Source organism: Balearica regulorum, chromosome 24 (genome assembly GCF_011004875.1).
Source record: "Balearica regulorum gibbericeps isolate bBalReg1 chromosome 24, bBalReg1.pri, whole genome shotgun sequence".
NCBI classification, from domain to species: domain Eukaryota; kingdom Metazoa; phylum Chordata; class Aves; order Gruiformes; family Gruidae; genus Balearica; species Balearica regulorum.
The window spans coordinates 4,846,448-4,869,110 of record NC_046207.1 but is presented as its reverse complement, the minus strand read 5'-3'; the positions used below and the strand labels follow the sequence as shown (position 1 = coordinate 4,869,110).

The window sequence follows — 22,663 nt, the reverse complement described above, 5'->3', positions numbered from 1 at the left end:
GCAGCTTACAGCGCGGCAGGAAAATATCTCCGTTCCACCCAGCCACAGGCACCCCGCTCCCCAAGCGGAGCAGCACGGGCAGCCCACCGCCCGCCTGGGCTTCTCTGGGGTCAGGGCGGGCAGGTCAGGGACCGAGGGAGGATGATTTCCCCCCCTTGCCCACCACAGGGCTGTCTTACTCTGCCATCGCCCCCCACGAGCGAGCTTGCCCCAAGACAAGGGCCGCGGGGAACCCCAGGGCCCTGGGCTGCAGTCAGGAAATCAGAGAGAAACGAGGCAAAGTCTGGCTCTACAAAAGGACCAAATTATTTAGAGAAAAAAAAGAAAAGCAGGGGGGGTTTGTCCGTCTCTGAAAGGCCATCATGAGGCAGCAAGGGGATGCCTCTGGGAGGCCGAACACGGAGAGAAGCGGCCCCTGGCCAGGGCCAGGTCAAGCCTGCGGTGACAGAGAGGCCATCCCAGTCATCCCAGTCCCAGCCCAGCACCCAGAGTCCCATGGGTTTCCCAGCGGCCGCCTGGCAGCCCTCTCCTGCACGGCAGGAGGGAGGTGCCCCGCTCACAGCGCAGCGATGGCCTTGGCAGCAACACGGCGGCCCAGGGGCAGGCTGAGATCCGTGATGGCCAGGACAATTTTGGGACTGGACATGGTGGACACTTTCACCAGCTCCGAAACCTGCCCGGAGAGAGGAGAAACACAGCTGACTCACAACAGCGGGGGAGACACGAGAGCCGGGCAGCGGGACGTGCCTGGACCAGCACCCCAGGGCACCCTGCGGCCAGGGAGAAGGATCTCTCGGCCACGGGACTCACCATGGTGAAGGGCATGAACTGGAGGATGCTGCCGCGGCTGCCCTGCTCCAGGCAGTCCACACACTCCTCCATGAACCACTGCACAAACTGGGTGTGCGTGCCGGCCGTCTTGGCTCCCAGGATGGAAGAGATGAGCAGGAAGAGGTTTGCTGTGGAGAGAGGGAAATATCAAAAGGCAGGCTGGCTCAGGGAGGCTGGGGTGGTCCAAGCCTCCTGCACAGGGGACAGGTCCTCGCTGGTGTGGATCTGATGCCACCCTCACTGCCAGGTATCCCCGCTGGGATCCAGCCCCCCATTACCTAGCACCCTGTTCAGTGGGTCCCTCATGCTGACGGTGTGAAGCTGAGAGGCGGAGAGCGAGCTGCTCATCGAGCGATCTGTTGGGGAGGAGAACACACATCAGGCTGGGAGGAGGCTGGAACAGCCTCTTGCCCCCCCTTGGCCATGCAAACGTGCCCACCCTGGCCAGCTCTGGCCATTTGAGCTCGCCCAGCCCTTGAGCTCCAGGAGGGGCTTTTCCACGAGCTACCCCAGAGCGGGAGAGGTTTGGAGCATGGTCCGCGGTGCCCTCCGTACCCAAACAGGCAGAATCTTTGCTGCTCGGGCACACCAGAGCCAGGCAGCAGGCGGGCAGCAGGCTGTCACCGTCCCTCTGTGCCGGGGCGCGGGCAGCCCTGGCAAGCGGCACGGGCCCACACACGCCCCAGGCATGATGGAGCACAGCAACGCGGGGAGGGCTCCACACGCTGCCGCTGCTGCTCTTGGGGTGTGAGACTTCACTCTTGCACAAGCCAGATTTATTCTGAGTCTGACCAAGTTTAATGACATCTCCGAGGGGGTAAGCATGAGCGAGAGCGTGAGTGTGCCTCCCTGCTGCTCCCTGTTCAGTTTTAATTGCAGCAGTGACTCGTCCCTGACGCTCCGCAAGGGCACGAGCAATAGTAACGCAATGTCACGATCGTGAGAGGAGAAGAACAGCGCTCTGCCAAGGCGAAGCGACACGCGCATGCTACACATCCTGTGCACGCTGCCTGCAGTACAGCCGGCTGGGCGGAGCAAGCCAGATGTTCAACAGCTGCACAGCAGCACTCGAATCTCACTCTCAGCATACAATTTAGCTACCAGAGCTGAGGCATGTCAAAAGGACTAGCAGCAAATCTTGGGACAGACCAAGGGGATTTATCCAACCCAAACTGCAAAGCACGTGCTGGGTGCTCCTGCAGGAGAGGAACAGGGCCATCTCCGGTCCAACAGGACGGGAATTTACTGGGAAGACTCGTGCAGAGCCCACAGGACACAGATACTGCCAAATTCAGCGGGACCCACCTTGTGATGCTGTGAGGATGCTCACCAAAAAAAGAAAGCCCTCCCACACTTTTCTCATGGAATCACATGAGTTACGTGGCTGCAGGAAGCAGCATTTCCACATCACTGCAGCAAACAGTCAAAAAAAGTCCTGAATGTCACTGGGAAGAGGTAGAACTGCCTCAAAGTTAAAAAAAGACAGTGAAATAAAGGGAAAACCCCGTATTTCAACAGTAATGAAACCAACAAAAACCACAGGTTGATGGATGCATTGTTGAAAACTAATAAAGAGTAACTTAGGATAAGAGCAGCAGAGAAACAATGACCAAGGAACATTCTGACTCATTGTCCAGGAGTCCAGACAACGTATGTGGGAGCCATGACAGCACCCTGCCGTGGCGTGAGGGCACGGACACCCCCCAGCACATCCTGCTGGAGCTGTTGCAACCCGCAGCACCACTCTGCGGGGACACAGAGACGTGACTGTAGGGACTCATCAGCTCCGCTCCCTGTCTTGTTAACAACAGTGGAATTTTAGGATTTAGCCACAGACATCAGGAATGTCACCTCCCGCCACACTAGCTGCAGCACATCAGCTCTCTGGTCCCACGTGGACCGGCCGGGGGTGACAGGGCTCTAACAAAACCTCCCCGAGCCCCTTGTGCGTGACGCACTGGCTTGGGCGGCAACGTCATGGAAGGAAGGTGTAATCTCATCCCTTTTCCTATGTTGTTCTGATCAGAGAAATAAAGAGGTTGACCTTTTCTGAGTGCAAAAGCTCCAGGGTAACAGCAAAACACACTCGAGTGCTCTGAATCTTCACCTGGCCAGCTTGTGAAGAGAAGCGCTTTTGTGCCAATACACATTTTGCACCCAGAAATGAGCAGCGAGGCAGGCTGGTGCCTTCCCCAGGAGTCCCCTCCCTGCCTGCACTTACTGGGGCTGGAGAGGATGTTGGAGTCTTCCTCGTTGGAGCTCAGCAGGCGCATGAGCTTGGAAGGCTGCGTGTCATCCAGTGGGAACAGGCTGATGTAATCCTGGGGGGATAGAAGGGGTTCAGCCCCATCAGCCCCTCTCTGAGGGGGGATCCTGGCCCCCCTCCCCAGGACTGATGACCCACCCTGGGCTCTGCACAGCCCCATAGCCCAGGACTATGATCTCTGGTCAGCCAAAGCATCTCAGCCTGGACCATCTCATCACAGTCCCTCTTCCCCAGAAAAAGAGAAGGGAAAACTCTGTATTTTAAGGTCAAAGGACCTCAGACAGCCCAGAGAACCTGGGTAGGGAGTCTGGTCTCAGCTACCCAGTCCTGCCACCATCACCTCCCGCAGACACTCTTAGGCACAGAGAGGCTCCAACCAAATCCCACTCCGGACACACCTCAATATCCTCTCGATGCCTCTTCTTCTGCCTGGCGGACGCCTGGCCCTTGTTGTGGGAGGAGTAGGAGCTCAGGGCACACCAGACGGAGAGCCTGGGGAGAGAGCAGGGACACTGCGAGGTGCTGCCAGCCCACACGGATGATGGTGTGCAAGGGAAGATGACAGAGCCCAGAGAGTGTGCTGGGACAGGACATAGCAGGTCCCTCCTTGGTGAGGGGCAGCAGGGAACGGGGCCAGGACAGCAGCATGTCTGGTCCTGTTGGCGCTGTGCTGGGACCAGAGCGGGAACCGGGCAGCTGGGACCCCCATCCCAGCACAAAGCATCTCCCCGTCCACACAAACAGGCCCACCCACCTCCAAGGAGATGGTGCCCGCAGGTCTGGGGTCTTACTTGGCCAGGGCTTTTCCCGGCGGGTCCATGAGGGTGTGCCACTTGGAGGAGTCCGTGAGCAGGTTGGGCAGGATATGGCCCAGCAGGGTCAGCGTCAGCTGCTGCATGTCCAGGCAGAAGATGGCATAGAGTAGCTCCACGGCCCGCAGCGTGTGCTCCTTCCGCGTCTCTTTCAGCAGCTCCTGCGAGGCGGAAGGCAGGGCTGAGGGAGGCGCAGGCACGGCTGGGCCTGCCCCACTCACCTCCAGCACCCAGGACTGTCGCAGCACCCAGCCCAGGCACAATCACGACTCCTGGGCACTAAGAGCACGGGCTAGAGCCTGCAGTCCTGGGCTCGACGCTTAGCCACAGCACTGGGGGTCGCAGCCACCTCCCTCCTGCCCCCCCGTACCTTGACCAGGTTGTTGCAGAACCAGTAGACGCCCCCCATGTGCAGCAGGGTGTCGAAGATGTGGATGGAGTGGCTGTCAACCCAGCCCTTCTCCAGCACCTTGGTGAACACGCTCGTCAGCACCTCCTTGATGGGCTTCTTAGGGGGCAGCAGGTTCCAGTAGGGGATGGTGTCCATGCCCGTGGAGGGGAACTTGATCTGCGTGGCCGTCTGCTGCAGGACGTCTGCGCACATGTGCTCCAGGATGGAGCTCATGATCACCACACTGCAGCAGAGAGAGATGGGGTCATGCAGGCCCCAGGAAGTAGAAGAAGGGCACGAGACGGCATGGCATGGGGCCTGGTGCATTGGAGCTCACCGCTCATTGTAGAACTGCAGCGTGTTCTCGCCGTACAGGGGGGTGGCCAGCTGCCGGATCATCTGCAGGGACTTCTCCCGCTCATCCAAGCCCAGCATGCGGACGTGGGCCACCAGCCAGGCCACTGCGCACACCGCCATGCTGCACACCTTCCCCTTGATGTTGTCTGTGATTTTCTAGGAGAGGAGATGGGAGCAGAAGCGGATGAGCACAGACGCGTGGATGCACAGGCTTTACCTCAGCAACACCTCCCAGGGCTGTGGGCCCCGATTGCAGGGTCCGAGCCCTTCTCTCCTCCATGGGGTGAACCTGCCCCTGCCAGCCCCACTGCCACCAACGGGGTGGTTTGGGGCAGCGTCAAGGGGCTGGAGCCACGTCAGTTCCCCACAAAAGTCACGAAGGAGCCTGCAAGCTCTAGAGTGGCTGCACGAGCATTCAGGGCAGGAGGACAGAGGATCCGTGCCCTGCTCAAGCCCTGGTCCCTCCTCAGGGCACAGCGCAGTGCCGAGGCCCCTGCTCTGCCCCACAGCATCCTCCCACCAGGCCCACCTGGATCGACTCAAAGGTGAGGACGCTGTTCTCCCAGGCGTTGAGGATCTCCAGGATGGCGGCCGAGATGCTCAGACACGCCTCATGCCACTTCATCTGCCTGCCGAGGAAGAGAGAGGCTTCAGGCACTTGTTCAGAGCGGCTGCGGGGCCAGGGAAAATGGGGTGGGTGCTCCCCTCCCGGTCTGCCCCGGCCCAGCAGAGCAGGCATGCAAGCTGAGCTCTTACACCAGCTTCATCTCGGAGGAGTTGTTGAGGAGAGCAACCAGGGACTCCACCTTAGTGGAGTCGGGGCGGAAGCAGGGGTGGTCGGGGTTGAGGATCTTGCCCTCCTCAGGCATGCAGGTCAGCATCCAGGTCTCAAAAAAGGGCACCTCGCCCGCTGGGCTGGACTCCGACAGGATCACCTGGAAGGGAACCGGCACAGGGTCTGCATCCCGCAGGGACCCTGGGGTGGGGACCCCCACCCTGGGGTGGGACCCCGACCCTGGGGGACATGGCTGGGGGCACAGCGCCGCCCTGTGGCCTGCACGGAGAGGCAGGCACTGCTCAGCCCCCAGTAAGGCACCAGTCAGCCCCCAGTAAGGCACTGGTTTCCAGTGTGTGGGCTGTGGTTTTCCCCAGAGGACTCCCCAGGGGACCACGGCCCATCTCAGACCAGCGCTCCAATGGCTTCCCTCGAGGAAATGCCACAACAGGACCAGTCCCAAGGGGCCGCAAGCGTGGCAGTAGGGTCACCGCATCCTGCCCAGAAAGCGCCACTTGTCACCCTCCTGCCGAGCTGTGCTCAGGGTCTGCAGCACCGGGGCTGGCTGGCCCATGGCTCGGCGGGGTCGGGGCACACAGCCCAGCTGGCAGCCAGCTGGAAGGGCTCCCTGGGGGAATGCGAGCTGGGAATCCCGCATGCTGCTTCCTCCCTTCAGCCCGCCGTCACCCAAGGGACACTATTTTTGTCAAAAAAAGTTTTGCACATCTGTTCAGCAGCAGCTGGTCAGGAAAGTCGCTCTGTGTCGGGCCAGGGGAATGAGATCTCATCAGACAGCCCCGGGCATGTCCGCTTCTGGCTGCCTCCAGCCAGGACTCCCCCTTCCCCGCTCCCCAGGGCTGGCTGGGCAGGCCCCCTCCCGCCTGCCTTTCGCTCCCTCTCTGCCTTCCCGGTGTTTCAGTATCGTTTCGCCTCCCAATACACGCAGATGTCGAAACCTGGAAAATTTTCATGCAACCAAAATGCTGTTTCCTGAGTGGGGCTGCAAGTTCCTTCTCTCACTGGGGAGGGCTAATGCTCAGCCTGACTGCACACACAGCCCCCAGTCAGCCAGCGCCAAACCAGAGGGACAAGGCTGGGAAAAGTCCGGTGAGATCAGAGCTGGCCCGGAGAGGGTGCGGAGGCAGCGTACCCACCGATACCACGGTATCGTACAGGGAGCACAAACAAAGCCCTCAGGAAGGCCGCAGCCAGCCCTGCTCCGTCACCTGGCACTGACAGACCCTGCAGGGACGAATTTCTACCCGCACCAGGTGAAAGGCACTGGGTGCTTTACCCCAGATGGCGAGGCTGCTGCAGGGACAGTGGCGGTGGCAGCAGGCTGGCCACTAGAGGAGGCTGGCAGGCTGCAGCGCGCAGGCTGCGCTCGCAAGGTCAGAGCCTCATCCCCTCAGAGGATGCTTACCTCCGAGCCGTAGGTCTGGGCCACGTGGCACAGCATGAGGAAAGAGATGTCGAAGAGCAGGGCACGAACCGAGGCTCCTTTGGCTGAGGGAGAAGAAACAAAGACCTTGGCAACAAGGAGGCAGGCAGGCAGGAGCTCTGCAAGCTCAGGGGCCAGGACCCTGCTTCCTCCAGGCAGCTTTTCTAACCCCCAAGCACTTGTGTACGAATGAGGGCTCCAGGGGATGTGGCAAGTGCCTCCCTCCCCCCCATCTGCCTCTGCTTGAGCCCCCAAAGCAGCTCTTGCCTCCCATTCAGCAGCCCCAGCCCATGCCCGGGCTCCCCCCGCACCACGGAAGGTCAGAATACTCAGCAAGTTTCATCACATGCAAATGCAGTCAGAGTCCTTATCTTGGGCTCTGTGCTGACACATCACCCCTTCCAGAGAGGGAGCCAGGGCAGGGCCGGCCCCAAGGGGCCCCGTGGGCTGGGCTGGGGAGAAGGAGCAATACCCCTGCAAGCGGGTAGCACCCCGCGTTCAAGATGCACACGCGTGCGCCACACATGAGGGCAGCGGGTCCCCGGGAGCCCAGATCCCCACTGGCACCCAGCCACACGCCCCTGTGCCGGGCTCCCTGCCGGCAGCCCCCAGCCGGGCCCAGAACAATTCGGCTTGCTCTGGCGCCGCAGCCAGTCTTGGCTTAATCCATCCAGGCCCCACAGTGTCCCAGCACGTGGCAGCGGGGGGAGCACAGCTCAAACCACCCCACACACGGATGCGCACGCACTTACAGCCTTCTCCGGTGATGTGCTTCGTGAATTCATTCAGCCTAGAGGGGGCAGAGAGAGCCGCAGTGAAGCGTTACTGTCACGTGAAAGAAACAGGCCTCTTCCCATCCCCGAGACAGGCAGGGGGCTGCCCCTGCCTGCAGACCCCCTCCTGCACCCCATCCCAGCACCCAGCTCTGTGCCCCACATGGGGGAACGGGGTGGGCAGGGACCGAAGCAGGGCCGGGCTCCGCAGACACCCTCCAGCAGGGCAAGGATGAGCCGCCTCCTCCCTCTGCCTCTGCTCCCCTGCAGCAAAACAGGTCCAGCAACGCTGCTTTTCCCCACACCCACTCGGGCCCGGCATTTGAGCGCGTCCTCTAACCAGAGCCGGCTCTGCGCGGCTGCGTGGGGATGTCTGAGCACGGCCCTTTCTGTACCGCAGTGGCACGAACCCCCAGAACGAACACGGTGGGGCCACGCACCCAGGCGGGCTGGCGTGGTTGGAGCTGCCTCAGGCCTCCCTGCTCGAGGAAGCACATCACGCAGCCCCACGCGTGCTGGTGCGTGTGCTTTAACCAGGACACAGGTGTCTGGGGACTGAAGGCACACACACACAGAGCAAGCGCCCTGGATCCGAGGCTGCGCCAGTGCTTTCAGCTCTTAACACCCTTAAACCAACCTGACTTCAATTTTTTGCCCTGTTCATGCAGAAGCAAAGGAGACGGCATGCTGCGAGACCCCAGCCCTCCCTAGGGTTCTGCTGGATCCAGTGTTGCGCAGACATCAGGCCAGAGGCACATCTGGCCCTGTCTGGGGGAGAGTTTGGGGGGCTGCCCGCTCACCCCAGACCCGCCAGTCACCAGGAACAGCGTCGTCCAGGTGAACACTCACTTGATGAACTTCCGAGCAAAGGATTTCAGCTTGCCCGTCGCTGCTGCCGCTGCCAGCAGTAAGTCCAGGCTCTTCCCAGACAGCATGTGACCCAAGACCCCCAGCAAGCCCTCAGGGGACTTGGAGTGATCCGCATCCATGGTCTACAAAAAAAAAAAAAAAAAAAAAAATTCAGGAAAGAAGTCACAGGGAATGTGTGCTATGGAGCAGCAGTAAAACTCCAACTGCGGGGGCAGAGTTGATCGTCTGCCAGAGTTGTCCCATGAGGCCTCCACGAGCAGGAACCTGCAGGGCTCTGGGGGGTGGGGACAGAGCCCTCCGTGCCCCAGGTACCGCAGGGCACAGTGCAGGGGAGAGCCGGAACGCACCAGGGCAGTATGACCGGCAACAAAACATCCTCTGGTTCTCAGCATCAGCCACGAGGCAACCAGAGTGACATGGGGACGGGGGGAGTCCCTGAGGACTGGGGGAGATGCACGCAGGTGGGCGGCTGAGAGCAGGACGGGCAGAGCTGGCTGGGCTCAGGCTGCTGGCACTGACAACGTGCCTGACAGCTCCTCCAGCTTCCTGGGAAGGAGGAGGGGAGCTCCTGGTCTCCACAACAGAGCGGCAAGATTGGGAGTGATTCCTCCACCCCAGTGCAGGGGGAGATCGGGCACCTCCCAACCACTCCGGCTGCCTGGTGAGACCGGTGCTGCTGACAACAGGCTCTAGGGCTGAGACCAGCCGGCCCAGCACGGGCACAGGAGGGGACTCACCTTCAGGATGTTGGTGACAGTCGGCTCGGCCCTCAGGATGAGCCCCGGGTTTGGCTGGATGTTGGCATTCTCTGCCGACTTCAAGCACGGAGCGTGTTCTCTGTCCGCCGTCCTGGGGGATCCGCAAAGAAGGGCCAGTGAGCAGGAATTCATCACCCTGCCTCACTCCTCCTCACACTCAGCCACCTCCCACCCACCTCCACCATCGGCACCCCAAAGGAAGGCCACCACCTCAGGCCACCACCAGCTGCCACTCCAAGAGGACAGACTTTGACTGTACTCAATCTGTCACCAAAAGCAAAGCTTCGTCCCTCCAGGCCATGGTGCCCCAGCTGCAGGACAGCCAGCGGCATCACAGCTGGTCCTTTACACCCCCCCTTAAGAAAGACAGAAAGACGAGGTGCTCCAACCCCACTTGGTTACCCAGACTTTTGAGGGGGCTGTACCGTTTGTCAATCAGGTTGTTCATGTTGGCCTCAGAAAGCAGCCCCTGCTTGCTGCACTCCTGCAGGAGTAGACTCGTGCAATCACAGCTGAAAAGAGAGGAGAGCACTAGCCTGAAGGACAGCATTCCTGCTGCTCCAGGCAGTGCCACAGGGCAGGGGGCCTCCTGGGTTGCCCTCCTGGCCCTGCTCCCACACCTCTGAGGATGCTGCAGGGCCAAAAGCAGCTCCAGATATCAAACAGCATCACCAACACGTGAATCAGCTGTCAGACACTCATTGCCTTGCTCATTTGGCAGCATCAGGTCTTCAAGAAGAAGGAATTGGATCAAAAACTAAAAAAAACCCCTTGCCAGGAGCTGCCCCAGCACCCCGCACCGCTACTCCCCGCAGAGAGGATGGGGTTGTTGTGGCACGGACTGGAATCAGAGTGCCACAACACTAATTGTGGCAGTGCTGCAGTGCTGCAGGTCAGCCCCAGACACGGCGAGCACTCACTTGCATCGCTGATCTGCTTTGTCGAGCAGAGGGGTGAGCTTCAGCAGGAACTCGAAGGCACAGTTCACGTCCTCGGTGAAGTTCTGCCGTGCACAAAGCCAAGCACTCAGCTCGGAGCGCTGCCAACACAAGCCCACCTTCCCCTCCCACGCCCCCCTTGTCCATTAGAGGAAGGTTGTTGGGACACAGACCATTTCCTACCCCAGCCACTCCCACACACATTTGGCCAGGCACCAGCACCATCACAACAAACACAGCTCACTTCTGCACACAACATGCCCACAGCTCCAACTGACGGCCCCTGAGACTCACCTTCTCCCCTTGGGGATACTTCTTAAGTTTAACCAGGACCTGGGGGATCTGAAAGACACAGGGGACAGACGTGACTGACCAGGGCAGACCCCGTTCTGCAGTCAGGACCTCCCAGGCAGCAGAGGCCCACGCGAAACACGCCTGCAAGCAGCTGCTCTCCCAAACCCAGGGAAAGGAACATTTCTGGAGCAGCCCGTGCACCCAGGGGACCCTGTGCTCCTGCCTCCCCCCTGCAGGGTCCCTCCGCCATCACAGGGAGCCACAGGGCACGGTCACCTCTTGACAGCCAGGCAGGGGACTGAGGCTGCGGAGGAACCAGAGCCTGTGTCAGGACTGAAATTACACACAGATCCCTTTTGTCTGGTACAAAGGAAGGAGATGAAGCAGACTGCTCCGGGGCTGCCCACCGCCGAGCTGTGGGAGCGTAGGCCCTGAGGCTGCTGTGGCATCCTTCAAAGGCCACGATTCCCCCCACAACACCCCAGGAAAGCCACTCTGCAAAACAAAGCGGGGCTGGGCTGAAGAAAGAGGCCCTGGACAGCAAAGCTGATGCTCAGTGGATTGCAGGAGGGCTGCTGCAGGCTCAGCCAGGGCGTGGGGGGACCGCAAGGGGCATGCTGCGGGAGAGGAGAATCAATTGCTCTACCAGGGTTCAGCGCTCAGCAGGGGCCAGGCGTGCAGGGAAAAGGCAGCAGCAGGCCCAGGGTTCGGAGCACTGCGCTCGCAGCAGGGCAGGGTACCTTCAGGAAGGTGAAGGCTGTCCACTTCAGCTCCTCTGTGCCCTCCGGAGACTCAATGAGGCCCACAAAACAGGCCTTCCAGATCTCCAACACGAAGAGCGGGGAGGGAATGCGCTGCAGGGCACACAGACAAACCCCCCCCAGTGCTGTTAGGACAATAAAGCGCCTCCCCCAATCACAGCCAAACCCTGAACCCCCTGCAAAGGTGTCGATGGGCTCACATTGCTCCCTGCAGCTGCGCCCATACCCTTGGACAGGGATCAGCACAGAAAGGTATGCAGCACAGTACACAGCAAGGCCCTGGTCCCCCCTGGCCACCCTGAACAGGAGAACAAGATGCCACTTCTGTACCTGCATCCTCTTCACCATCATCAGCTGCTCCACCAGCGGCTGGGTCTCTCCCGTGAGGTTCATGGTGCCTTCCAGCAGCACCACAGCATGCACAGTGGGGAAGCCGGTCTTGTTCAGCTGCTCAGAGTGGACCGAGAGCATGGTGGGGATGCTGGGTGGGAGACGATAGCACAGGGTCACTGGAGCCTCGCAGGGACAGATCCTTGCTCCTCCTGTCCCACCCTCCCTTCCCGGCCAAACCCTTGACATTTCCTGTCCTGCATCTCTCCGGGGCAGGACAGCTTGTAGCTCCTGTACCCTGCAGAGAAGCCCTTGGGCACAGCCAAGCCCCCACGTCACAGCCCAGGCCCTGAGAGCAGCTCCAGGGGGATCCAGAGCAGGGAGGGCAGCTCTAGTGTGGCCAGAGCAGCTGAGGGATGGCGAGAGGCCCCAGGACCACCAGAGGAGCAACCCCTGGGTAAGACTCCTTCTGGGCAAGTCACCACTAGCCCTGTCCCCTCTCCTACCCCAGGGCCTCTCACCAGCCCCGGCCCACTGCCGGTGCAGGGCTCCAAGCTGGGAAGGGACAGAAAAGCAGGGAGCCACCGTGGAGGGAGGCAGGAGGCTCTCAGCCCCCAGAGCAGGGCTCAGCCCCATTTTACCCTCCAAGCCTACAAAGATACCTCTTGATGAGTGAGACGCAGTCATCAGCCTGGCTTCGCAGCGGGGAGTTGCTGAGGTTGTTCAGGTTCTCCCCCAGCTTGACAAGGGACTGCTCCACGGCGGTCCAGGAAGCTGGGGAGGGAGGGCAAGCATTCAGTGGGGGGGACAGTGACACACCGAGAAGCCGGGCAGGCTGGCTCCAAGGCCCGCAGCAGCACAGAGGGTCTGTGGAGGCTGAGGCTCCCCACCGGGCCCTGCAGTGAGCAGAAGTCAGCACACCTCTGCGAACCCAAGCCAAGGGTCTGTGTGCCACCCAGCAGCTCCTGCTCTGGGCTCAGCCTGGCAGAGCCTCCCAGTCAGACGCAGACACCAACTGAAGGTGCAGAGCTGTGCCAGGCGTGCTGGCGGAGCACAGAACCCGCTGCGCGCCCAGGAACAGCTCACGCAGCCTTCACATTAATTCTGCTCCTCTTCCAAAGGCAGCACAGAGGGGAGGGGGCAGAGAGTGGCACAGAGCCAGGGAGGAGACGGTTACAGCAACAGGGCTGGAAGATGGATGGGCTTGGAGCCACAGGGACAATGCGGCAGGAGCCGGGCAGGGGGAAGGGAGAGGTGGCAATGACATCTCCCCAGGGCCAGTCGCGACGAGGAGGAAGCCCTGGCAGCGGGCACGGGCACAGCGTGCCGCAGGGCAGGGCAGGGGCAGCAACATACACGTCTCCTCCAGCTTCGCAATGTGGATCAGGGCGCGGTTCTTGGTGCTGCTGAGCATCTTCTCCAGCCGCTCCAGACACATCTTCAGCTGGCTCTCAGCTGCTGCCTGCTCCAGCGTCTCCTTCACCTTCTCGGCGTAGAAGGCCGCGCAGCGCAGGAGCCAGTTGAGGGCACTCATCAGCGCCCGGCAGAGACCAATGCACTCCTCTGCTTTGCCGTGGCAGCTGGGAAGGGGAAGAGAAACGGAACTGTGCTCACCATGGGCCAGGCAACTGCCCCCAGAGAAATCGAGGCACAGAAACAGGGCAGGCTGGGGAATCCAAACCCACATCCCGTGCTCCCAGCCCAGCCTGCCCACCGGCTCCTCTGCCACAGATCCCAACCCACTCAGCCCACCAGCATCCCCGCTGTGCCAGGGGAAATAAAGTCTCCCCAGTGCAGCCTCCCCTCTGGCCACTCTACTACAGGGAAACTTTCCAAGCCTTTAATCAAATTATCTTACTAAGAGAGGCTCAGCATTGATCAACATGCTGCGCGAGGTGAACGCTTTCCCCTCCTGATGCACAAATCATTGGGGCCAGAAGTTTTGATCAAATTAAGCAGAGGATCAGATTAGACAGGGACTGGATTAAGTGGCCGGCTCTGCAGTTGGCCAGCAACAGCTCCTTGTCAACATCCGTGACTGATGCATATTCATTGCTGCTGCTTCATTTCATGTAATTGAAAAGCTGCTACCTTCAGCCTTCCTCCTCCTCCTCCCGCCGCTCTCTGCTCTGGCCTCCCAGAAGAGGCTGTCAGGGGTTAACAGGAAGATTTCTGAGCTTTCTAAAAAAGTTTTTGTGGCCTGAATTGTCTGGACTCCCCTGGGTCCTGCAACACCAACGGAAGAGCACGAAGCAAAACAAGGCAGCTGCCTGGAGTGCCTGGGGCGGCGCAGGCAGGACTGTGAGCACTGGCAGACGGGGACACGTAGCCGGGGCCCTGGGAAGCCACAGAGGTCACACGAGAAATGAAATGCTCTGAGGGGACAGACGCCCTCAGGCCACAGGGCTAATGCCCATCCCTATCGACCTGAGCCGGGCAGGAATATCCCGGCAGAGATGTGAATAGGTGGGTTTCTTGCAGCTTCCCACAAAGCTGGTGGGGTTTTGGGCTCCCTCTGCTCTCCCCATGCTGGCATCCATGTGGCAGCCCAGCCCAGGGCAGCCAGAGAGGGACAGTAACTTGGGAACAGACCCGGAGCTGGAGGGGGAACCTGCCTGTCTCTGCCAGGATAAGCATCCTGGGCTCAGCAAGGCCGCACCGGCTCCCGGTACTGCCCGCGGTACAGCCCGGGGCCGAGGCAGCAGAGCTGGAAGGGCCACACCGTACCTGAGGCGGTCACAGAACATGTCCATGATCTCCAAGAGTGACTGGACACACAGGTCCCGGGAGAAGTCATCAAACTAGAGCAGGGGAACAAGAAGGAATTTCAAATGGGGGCTGCTGGGCTCCAGCAGCTCCAAAACCAAACTCAACCCCTTCCTCCACGGGCTGGGCTGGGCGCTGCTGGCCGCAGGATGCTCGCCCTGGCAGCTGCCCAGCAGCTACTCGAATGAGAACTAGGTCAGAGCTGTCTGATGACTGGGTCGTGCCCTCCCAGGGTCACGGGAGGCAAACCGGGCCACGGCAGCGGGGATGAGGCTGGGTTTTCTCAGCAGCATCCCCGAGACAGCGGTGGGGGCCTGAGCTCCGCTCCCTGCCGGCTGCCTTGACGCGGCAGTGGCTCGGTGCCAGCCCGCGTGCCCACCCCCGGTTCGGTGGGGCTGGCAGCGTACGCCAACAGCCCGGCTGGCCGCAGGGCCGGGAGGGCGGCGGGCAGCAGAAGCGTGGCTCCCCGCCTCCTCGCAGAGCAGATGGGGCCACCCCGCCGGGCCGGAGCTAGCCCGCAGGTCTGCTCTCGGCCCACGCTGATCTGAAGGAGGAAGCCTCGGCTGTCAAGGTCAGCTCTCTGCCCGCCCTGCCGGAACGGGCAGCAATGCACAACCAGGGGAACAGTGATGAGCCTGCACCATTTGGAGCAGACCCGCCGCTGTGCTCGGTGTCAGCCGGCTGTACGCTGGCTCTACCCTCCCCTGGGAGCGCGCCCACCGCCCCAGATCGGTGCTAAGCCCCGCTGGAGGGGTCCCCACCCCCTTGCTGGGGCTTTGCAGCACATTTACAGCACAGCTCCAAGCTCAGCCTGTGCCACCCCAAAACAAGGCAGCATCATGTGGCTACCAGTGCCTTTCTCCTCCTGCCCTCTAGTAAACACAAGGAGATGGGAGGAAATAAATTATTCTCCCTTAAATTATTCTTCCTTCGGATCAGAGGTCGCCCTGACAAGGCTAGTGCCCGGGGAGGGCGGGGGGCCTGAAGCAGCCTGCAAGGGGCTATCGTTCCCCATGGAGCGGCACCAAACGCTGAGCGGAGGTAGCCGCACGCAGAGGGCTCATCCCCATCAAAGCAACACAAGGATACCGAGCACCCGTGGGAAGCCAGCCGGCCAAGCAGGGCAGGTGGCTGCAGCCGTGTGGCTCAGGTGCTGGCAGCACTCCCTCCTGAGCGGCACTGTTTTTCCATCGCCAGCTCCGGATCCCCACGACGCTGCCAGCGCCACCGGCCGCAGAAGGATGTGGTTTCCGGCAGCCGGGGTGTGGTTTACACGCAGGGTGCTGCGGGGCAGGAGCCTGCCAGGCCCCACATGACGTAGGGACGAGGCTTTCACACCCGCAGCCATCCCCAAAACCAGAGCGGGACCTGCCAGGCGTGGCAACAGCCTGTCCCCAGTGGAACATGGAAGGACTTGGGCGCTAATCTGCACTGTCTGACCACTGCTGACTCAGCAGAGGATGTCATTTTCCACTTGACCTATATTTGGTGAGAGTTGTGGGGAGGGAAATGGATACGTGGGTCATAGGTAAAGAGAAAATCCTCAGACAGCACCTGTCAGAGCCGTACCTTGCTGATGGCTGTCAGGACCGTGGAATAAGACACCATCTATGAATGAAAAACAAAACCAAAACAAACCCGGTGCGGCGGCGTGTTAGCGGGTGATGTTTGCCAGTGCGGTGCTCGTTGCTGAGGAACGGCAAGGTCAGGGCACGGCCCCGCTGCCTGTCACTGCAGACGGGGCCGGGGCGCTGACCCGGCACAAATCCAAACAGACATTTTTAGGTGATCGCTGATTTGTTTCACACAAACTTTAGACAAAATTAAATGCCGCACTAAGAAAGCGCACAGCTTACAGCGAGCACGGAGGGTCTCGGAGGGCAAGGATTCCCACCCCGCGTGCAGCCAGGCGACGGGCAGAGGCTATTTACAGAAACATCCCAGCTTCGGGCACGTGCTGGGCCCTCCACCACCCACCCAAGCCCAGGAGAGGCATAAATGGGAAATTCAGGGTGTCTGCCCCACCACCGACTCTGCACCCCGGTTTCTTTGCCCACCTGCTAAGTGGGGCCGCGAGGCGACACCCAGCAGCGTCCGCAGCGCGAGGCAGAGCGGGGAGAGTCATTACCTGGGAGCTGATAGCGTATTTCAGGTAGGACAAGATGAGTGGGTTCGGTGATGGCCCGATCATGGCTTGCTCCAGAAGAGCCTCTGCAAGCAAAGGAGAGGGGCCAGGAGGTCCCAGGTCAGCGCGCACATGGCGTGGGGACGCGCAGACACACACACGCTCTGCGCTCATCCCACGGGCAAGGTGGCAAAGACAAATTGTGCTAACCACAGCAACTCTGCACCGCTCTTCTCCAAAATTAACTGAATCCCACAACTTTCTAATCCCCGACAGCAAAAGCCGGTAAATAATTCAGGCAGTGCAAGCAGCCTCCTGCTAACTTAGCTCTCCCCAGGCACCCTGGCCCCAAAACAGCGCCTGCTGCTCTCCGAACACGTTCCCCTCCCTCCCACATCCTGCCCAGGAGGCTCTCGCATCCTTCACCGAGTGACTTTTGCTCCGGCACCTGGGGCTGAACTCTGGGCAGACAGCCCCTCTCAGCTGGGACCAGCCCTGCACGTCTGGCCCTCCCTGTCGCCGGCTGCCTGCCAGCACCGGCCCGCGGATGCTGGAGGGGCTCTGCCCGTCCTATCTGCTCAGTCAAGCCTTTAATTGACCATTTGAACTATGGCAGAGCACAGGAACCACCTCCCGAAAGCAAGCCCCGGGCTGCGACATGGGCTGTAAAGTAGGTCAAAGCACCCAGATGCAAGAGGGGGCAACAGCCGTTTGGGAAGTCGTCGCCCCAAAGACGAGGAGGAGCAGCAGCCGTCATCGGATCCTGACCGCGGGAGCAGGAGACTCCCTGAGTCTCGCTCGAAGGCTGAGGCCTCAGCCAAAAGCATCTCAGCTCGAGGACAGAAGGCTAATGGCAGGCTTCCCCTCCCCATCTAATCAGGGAGTGTCAACACGAGCCCGCCACATGCTGTTACCCACTGCAGACGTGTCAGCATAGATTTGCTGGGCACCGCCGTGATCCTGGCAGCTCGTGCCAGCTTTTCCTCCTTTGTAGTTTAAATCTGAAAGGCACGAGCTTGGGAAAGGACAACTGTAAGGCTGCAGCGAAGGAGGCAGCAGTTGTTACAGCTATCGAGACCTCGGGAACAGCCTCCTTGCGTCGCCACTACGCTCGTGCTGCCTGGGACGGCGTTGGTGTCAGCATGCTCACTTTTGCGGTGGGGGAAAAAAGGGACCTGGCTCCTTCCCCCTCCTTGCAGAGGGGCTGCCCTCCAACGAAGCCCAGGCTAACGAGCCTGTTCCCGGCAAAGGGACTAAGAGCTGGCCAGGAGAAATCTGTTTCTACAGAAATCGTAGGGACTGATTATCTCTGGCCCTGCTTTCGGGGGTACACAGACAGGCCCACATCCACAGGCCTCACCGCCTCAGCAAGCGGAGCAGGAGCCAGTCCCACCAGGCCGGGAACAGGCACCAGGGAGCACCAGGGACCAGCTGGCCAGCGGCAGGGCTGGCCCTCAAGCCCACCGCCCCCCACATCCCCCAGCGCTGCGCTCGCAGCCCCCACTCCCCCTGAGCAAATCTGGCTGCCCCACACCGCAGCCAAGCCCCACAGCTCCAGCTCAGCTCCTCCAGCCCCACCTCACCACAGGACTGGGCACATCCGTGTGCTGACCCCACCACAGGCCTCAGCGGGAGGGGGATAAACCTGGCTGTAAGGATGTGGTTTGACAAAACCCACCATCACGGGCCAGACGCTGCCAGAAAAAACACTGGAAGGACAGAGGGAGTTAAAAAAGACCCATCGGAGAACAGGTCCCCCCTCGGTGGGGTGAGCAGCACTGCTGCCTGTGCAGGGGCTATTTCCCTTTAAATCCCCCGGTGCAGCAATCCTCGAGCAGCGCTCTGTTTATTTATCCAAGGCTTGCAAACACGCGCTTGCTGCACAGGAAAAAAAAAAAACCTAGCAACATGTTTCTATAATTGGCATAAAAGCCTGGCAAATCTTTAAACCGTGGAGCTCAGCAGGTACCAGCGTTTGGCAGGATTTGTGTCAAACGCCCTTGAATAGGGACGGGAAAAGAAACCTTAATAACCGGGGGTGGGAAGCGGACTTCGGAGCAGCACCTGGCTCCTTCGCATAGCTTTTCCCTCCCTCAGCTAGACACATTGATGAGGCAGACAGGGTCATTATCCCCTCGCAATGGGGGAAACTGAGGCAGCCAGTGGGAACCTGTGTGCAGCCGGACGGTGAGCGGTGTTGGGGATCCCGGAGCTCTGCGTCAGCAGCATTTGGACACGTGTTGTTGCAGTCAGTGGTGATCCCAGCACTGCCTGGGTGTCCTACCAAGCCAGCCCTCCACCACAGGCTGATCTTTAGGCCAGCTTAACCACGGGTCCATCTCTGGGCCAGGCAAGAGGACCACCCTGGGCAGCACCAGAGCAGACCCTCAAAGCAGAAACCCCCATCCCCCCCTAACTCCTGCACCCCTACTCTACCCCCAACCACCTCCACCCCCTGCAGCTCCCCCAGCCCCAATTCCCCAGACCTGCCAGGTTGAGAATGTCCCAGGTAGCTCCACGGGGAAAAAAACGCTTCATATTTATGGCCCACTGATAGTCGCTCCATCGCTCCTTCCAGGCCTGCAGGATGGCCTGCTTCAGGTTCACCACCTTCATGGCCGCCCTCTGCAAAGGGAGAGTGTTAAGGCAAGGCTGACAGGATTTTGGGGGGGGGGGGGAGCGGAGGGGAAGAAGGATTCCTACGCCCCCCCCCCCCCGGGGAAAGGCTGAGGGGTCTGAGGTGGGAGCAGCAGGGCCCGGTGGTGAGCAGGGCCCAGCGGCTCCCTGAGGGGAAGGGGAGGCCGCAGCTCGGGGCCTGGAGCCCCCCCCGAGCGGGGGGGGGGGTTGCTCCGGGGTCGGCCTCCGCACCAGAGGTGCGGAGGCCGACCCCGGAGCAAACCCCCCCCCCGTCGCCGGTACCCCCCGTCCCCGCTGTCCCTCACCTTCGCCCCGCACCGCAGCGGCCGGCAAACGCTTCCCTCAGCGCCTGGATACCGCCATGGTGGCACCTGCTAGCAAGGAGCTCGCTGATTGGTAGGAGGAGAGCGGGGGGGCGCGGGGGCTTCTGGGAAATGTAGTTCGGGGAAAAAAAAATTTAAAGGGAGGCGAGCCGGGGAGGAGGGGTGCGCGCGCAAAAAGGCGTGAGTGTGCAAACACGGTGCGTGCACGCGTGTAAGCGCAAGCGTGGGTGCGGGTGCGAGCAGAGAGGTGTGCATTTTTGAATGTGCAAGCGTGTTTGCGCGTGTGGGAACGGGTATGCACGCACGTGCTGGGGTGCACGCGTGTGCAAAGACGCACAGGTGTATGCGCGTGCACATCTGTGAGCGCGGGTGTGCGTACAGACACGTGTGTGTGAGCACAAGGATGTGTGCATGTGGGTGTGCAGACGTGGGTGTGCAGACGGGAACGGGTGTGCATGCAGACGGATGTGCGCGCACGTGCTGGGGTGCACGCGTGTGTGTAGATGCCTAGGTGTGCGTACGTACATGCACGTGTGTGAGCACAGGTGTGCATACGGGCATGTGCGTGTGAGCGTGGGAGTGTGCTCATCTGGGTGTGCAGATGGGAACGGTTATGCAGGCAGATGGGTGCGTGCACGCGTGTGCTAGAGCGCGTGTGTGTGCATAGACGCACGCAAGTGCATATGTGCATGCACGCTCATGAGCGCAGGCGTGCACACTGGCACATGTGTGTACGTACGCACGGGGATGTGCACGTGCAGGTGTTCATAAACAGGTGTGCACACAGGCGAGTGTGTGGACACACGTGCCTGGGGGTGTGCGTGTGTAGATGCCCAGGTGTGCGTGCATGCCTGCACACGTGTGAGCGCAGGTGTGCGTGCAGACACGCGTGTGCTTGTGTGTGCGTGTGTGCACAGACACAGACACCTACGGCCAGGTGTGCGCAGATACCTGTGCGTGGGTGGGCACACGCACCCAGGCGTGCACAGGTGTGCCCCCGGACACGCGTGTGCGTGCACACGTGCAGGCAGCCGTGGGGCTGGGCCGCCCCCTCCCCGGTGCGGTACCAGCAGCTAAAAATATCCCGCGTGGCTGCCTCGAGCCATCGCCACGGCAACGGGAGGATGGGGAGCAGGGCCTGGGGGGGGGGGGGGAGATCCCCCCAGCACCCCCCACCCACGGGCAGGGGACCCCTGCGTGGCTCACGAGTGGGATGAAGCCCTCCCCCACCCTGGGGTGCGGAGGTGCCCGGAGGTGCCTCTGTGGGGTTGGGGGTCCCGGGGGGCACCCGCTGCCCCCCCCCTTCCCCCCCCCCAGCCCTCCCGGCTGGGCTGGGGGGGGGGGGGGGGCGGGGGGGGCTCGGCGGCCCCTTAATTCCCCGGTTAATCATTCATGGGGCCGGGGCGCTGCAAATCCCCCCGCGCCGGGGCCGGGATTAGACGGGCGAGCGGCTGCCCAGGCGGCGAGGGGCCCCAGCACCGGGGGGGGGGCGGCCCCTATTCATGAGGAGGGATTTCCTGTGCCGGGGGGGTCCCGCTCCCCGCAGCTGGCGGGGGGGGGGGGGGGGGGGACACACGACACCGGTGACCAAGGGGGCCAGTCCCTGTCCCCGGAGGGGGGGACACACACACACACCAGAGGAGCCCCCTTGGACACACACACGCACACCCCCCCCCGCCGTGGCAAAACACCCCGAAACCACGCTGGGTCTGCGGGGGGGGGGGGGTGTGGGGGGGTGTGGGATGCGCTAAGGGGGTCCCAGCCCCCCGGCCCAGCGCGGGGGTGGCCGGGGCTGGGGGGGGAGGGTGTCGAGCCCTCGGCCCAGCGCCCCGGCCTTGGCAGGGCGCCCCGGCCCAGCTGCCTCCAGCCCCGGGGGGGGGGGGGGCCGGAAGGGGCCGGGGCCGTTCCCAAGCGCCGGGGGCAGGCGGGGGACGAGCGGGGGCCGGCGCGGGGGGTTTCCCCTTCCCGCGGGGTAACCGGGACAGCCGGGACCTCCAGGTGCCGGTCCCTGCCCTTTGGGGGGGAGGGGGGGCACATGGCCGGTTCCCACCCGCCTGCACCGGTGTTTGATGGGGTGTGAGGGGTCTGATTGCCGGGGGGGGGGCTCCCAGCCAGAGGGGGGACGGGATGGGGGACACCCCCACAGGGTCACCCGGACCCCCAGGCAGCGGTGGGTGCTGCCCCACGGGGGCCTCCAGGGATGGGGATGGAGGCGCCCAGGCTGCGCCCAGCATCACCCCATTCCCGGGGGGCCCGGGGGGGGCCCCAGCTCTGCTGTGCCGCCGGGCTCAGGCTATATATAGCGGCTCCGCGCTGCAGAGCAGCGGGATGAATTTTAATGAGCTTGTTCCGGCCGACTGCATCGTGCCCCGAGAGCGACGCGGCCCCTCCATGTCCCTCGTCCCCCCAAGCTGGGGGTCTGCCGCAGGGTGTGGGGTCCCCGCGCTGCCCGGAGTGGGGGACAGAGGGGTCTGGGGGGGTGGTACCGGGGGCAACTCGTGGGCTCATCACCAGGGACGAGGGGTGGTGGGCTTGGCGATGGGTGGGAGAGGCACCCATTCACTCCCCGAGGGGGTTGCAGCGAACCCCAGCCGTGCCTCAGTTTCCCCGTTGGGACAGAAGGTGCTGGGTGGCTGCGGGCGGGGGGATCTGGGGACACGGTGCTGTGCTGAGGTGGCCGAGTCCAGCGGGCCGGGGGCAGACGAGCTCAGGCCCGGCCTTATCGCGGGCAGACGGCATTGCGGGGGGGGGACGGACGGCCACAGACGCGCCGTGTTTGCTGAGGATAAAGTGTACGGTACAGGCGGGGGCCGGGTCGGGGGTGCCGCCACCCTGCCCCTGCCCCTGCCACGCTGGCGCCCCAGCTGCAGCCAGCCCTGGGGATGGGGGACCCGGGGTGCCGCGGGGACCAGGGGGGCCAGGGGGGCCGCAGGGAGTGCAGGGCTATGGGGACCAGGGGCAGCACGGGGACCGGGGGACCAGGGGGACCAGGGGACCAGGGGGACCATAGGGACCACAGGGCCGTGGGTGCGGGACACCCACCGGCAGCCCAGGCTGTCACTCTGTCCCCAGCCCTGGGGCGGAGGCTGGGGGCTGCTCTGGGCACCGCGGTGCTACAGGACCCCCATCCTCTGGGTACCCCCATCCCTTGGGTACCCCCATCCCCTGGGTACCCCCATCCTCTGGGTACCACCACACCATCCCCTGGGCAGCAC

At 62.2% G+C, this 22,663-nt stretch overlaps 1 protein-coding gene and 1 non-coding gene across 4 annotated transcripts; both read right to left on the bottom strand.

Moving 5' to 3' along the window:
* Positions 1-290: 290 nt before the first annotated feature.
* On the bottom strand, positions 291-19,523 carry MED24 (mediator complex subunit 24). 3 transcript variants are annotated; one of them, XM_075775031.1, is made up of 26 exons: positions 19,431-19,523; positions 18,975-19,113; positions 16,492-16,574; positions 15,933-15,971; positions 14,325-14,398; positions 12,954-13,177; positions 12,260-12,371; positions 11,598-11,748; positions 11,247-11,360; positions 10,507-10,554; positions 10,195-10,277; positions 9,700-9,786; positions 9,254-9,365; positions 8,496-8,638; positions 7,626-7,663; positions 6,856-6,938; positions 5,414-5,592; positions 5,187-5,286; positions 4,638-4,813; positions 4,280-4,544; positions 3,889-4,070; positions 3,496-3,589; positions 3,053-3,152; positions 1,110-1,187; positions 811-959; positions 291-673 (listed from the first exon to the last, which is right to left on the bottom strand). In XM_075775031.1, the coding sequence occupies exons 2-26, from the start codon at positions 19,102-19,104 to the stop codon at positions 557-559; spliced, it is 2,961 nt and encodes a 986-aa protein (XP_075631146.1). In that variant the 5' UTR covers positions 19,105-19,113; positions 19,431-19,523; the 3' UTR covers positions 291-556. The 3 variants fall into 3 exon arrangements, with proteins under 3 accessions (XP_075631146.1, XP_075631148.1, XP_075631147.1); XM_075775033.1 differs by having other exon boundaries at positions 15,918-15,971; positions 19,431-19,498; XM_075775032.1 differs by lacking the exon at positions 9,700-9,786 and having other exon boundaries at positions 19,431-19,522.
* LOC142605137 (small nucleolar RNA SNORD124) lies at positions 7,178-7,285 on the bottom strand. Its single transcript, XR_012838889.1, has one exon. It is a non-coding gene; the product is annotated as a small nucleolar RNA SNORD124 (small nucleolar RNA).
* Positions 19,524-22,663: the final 3,140 nt, after the last annotated feature.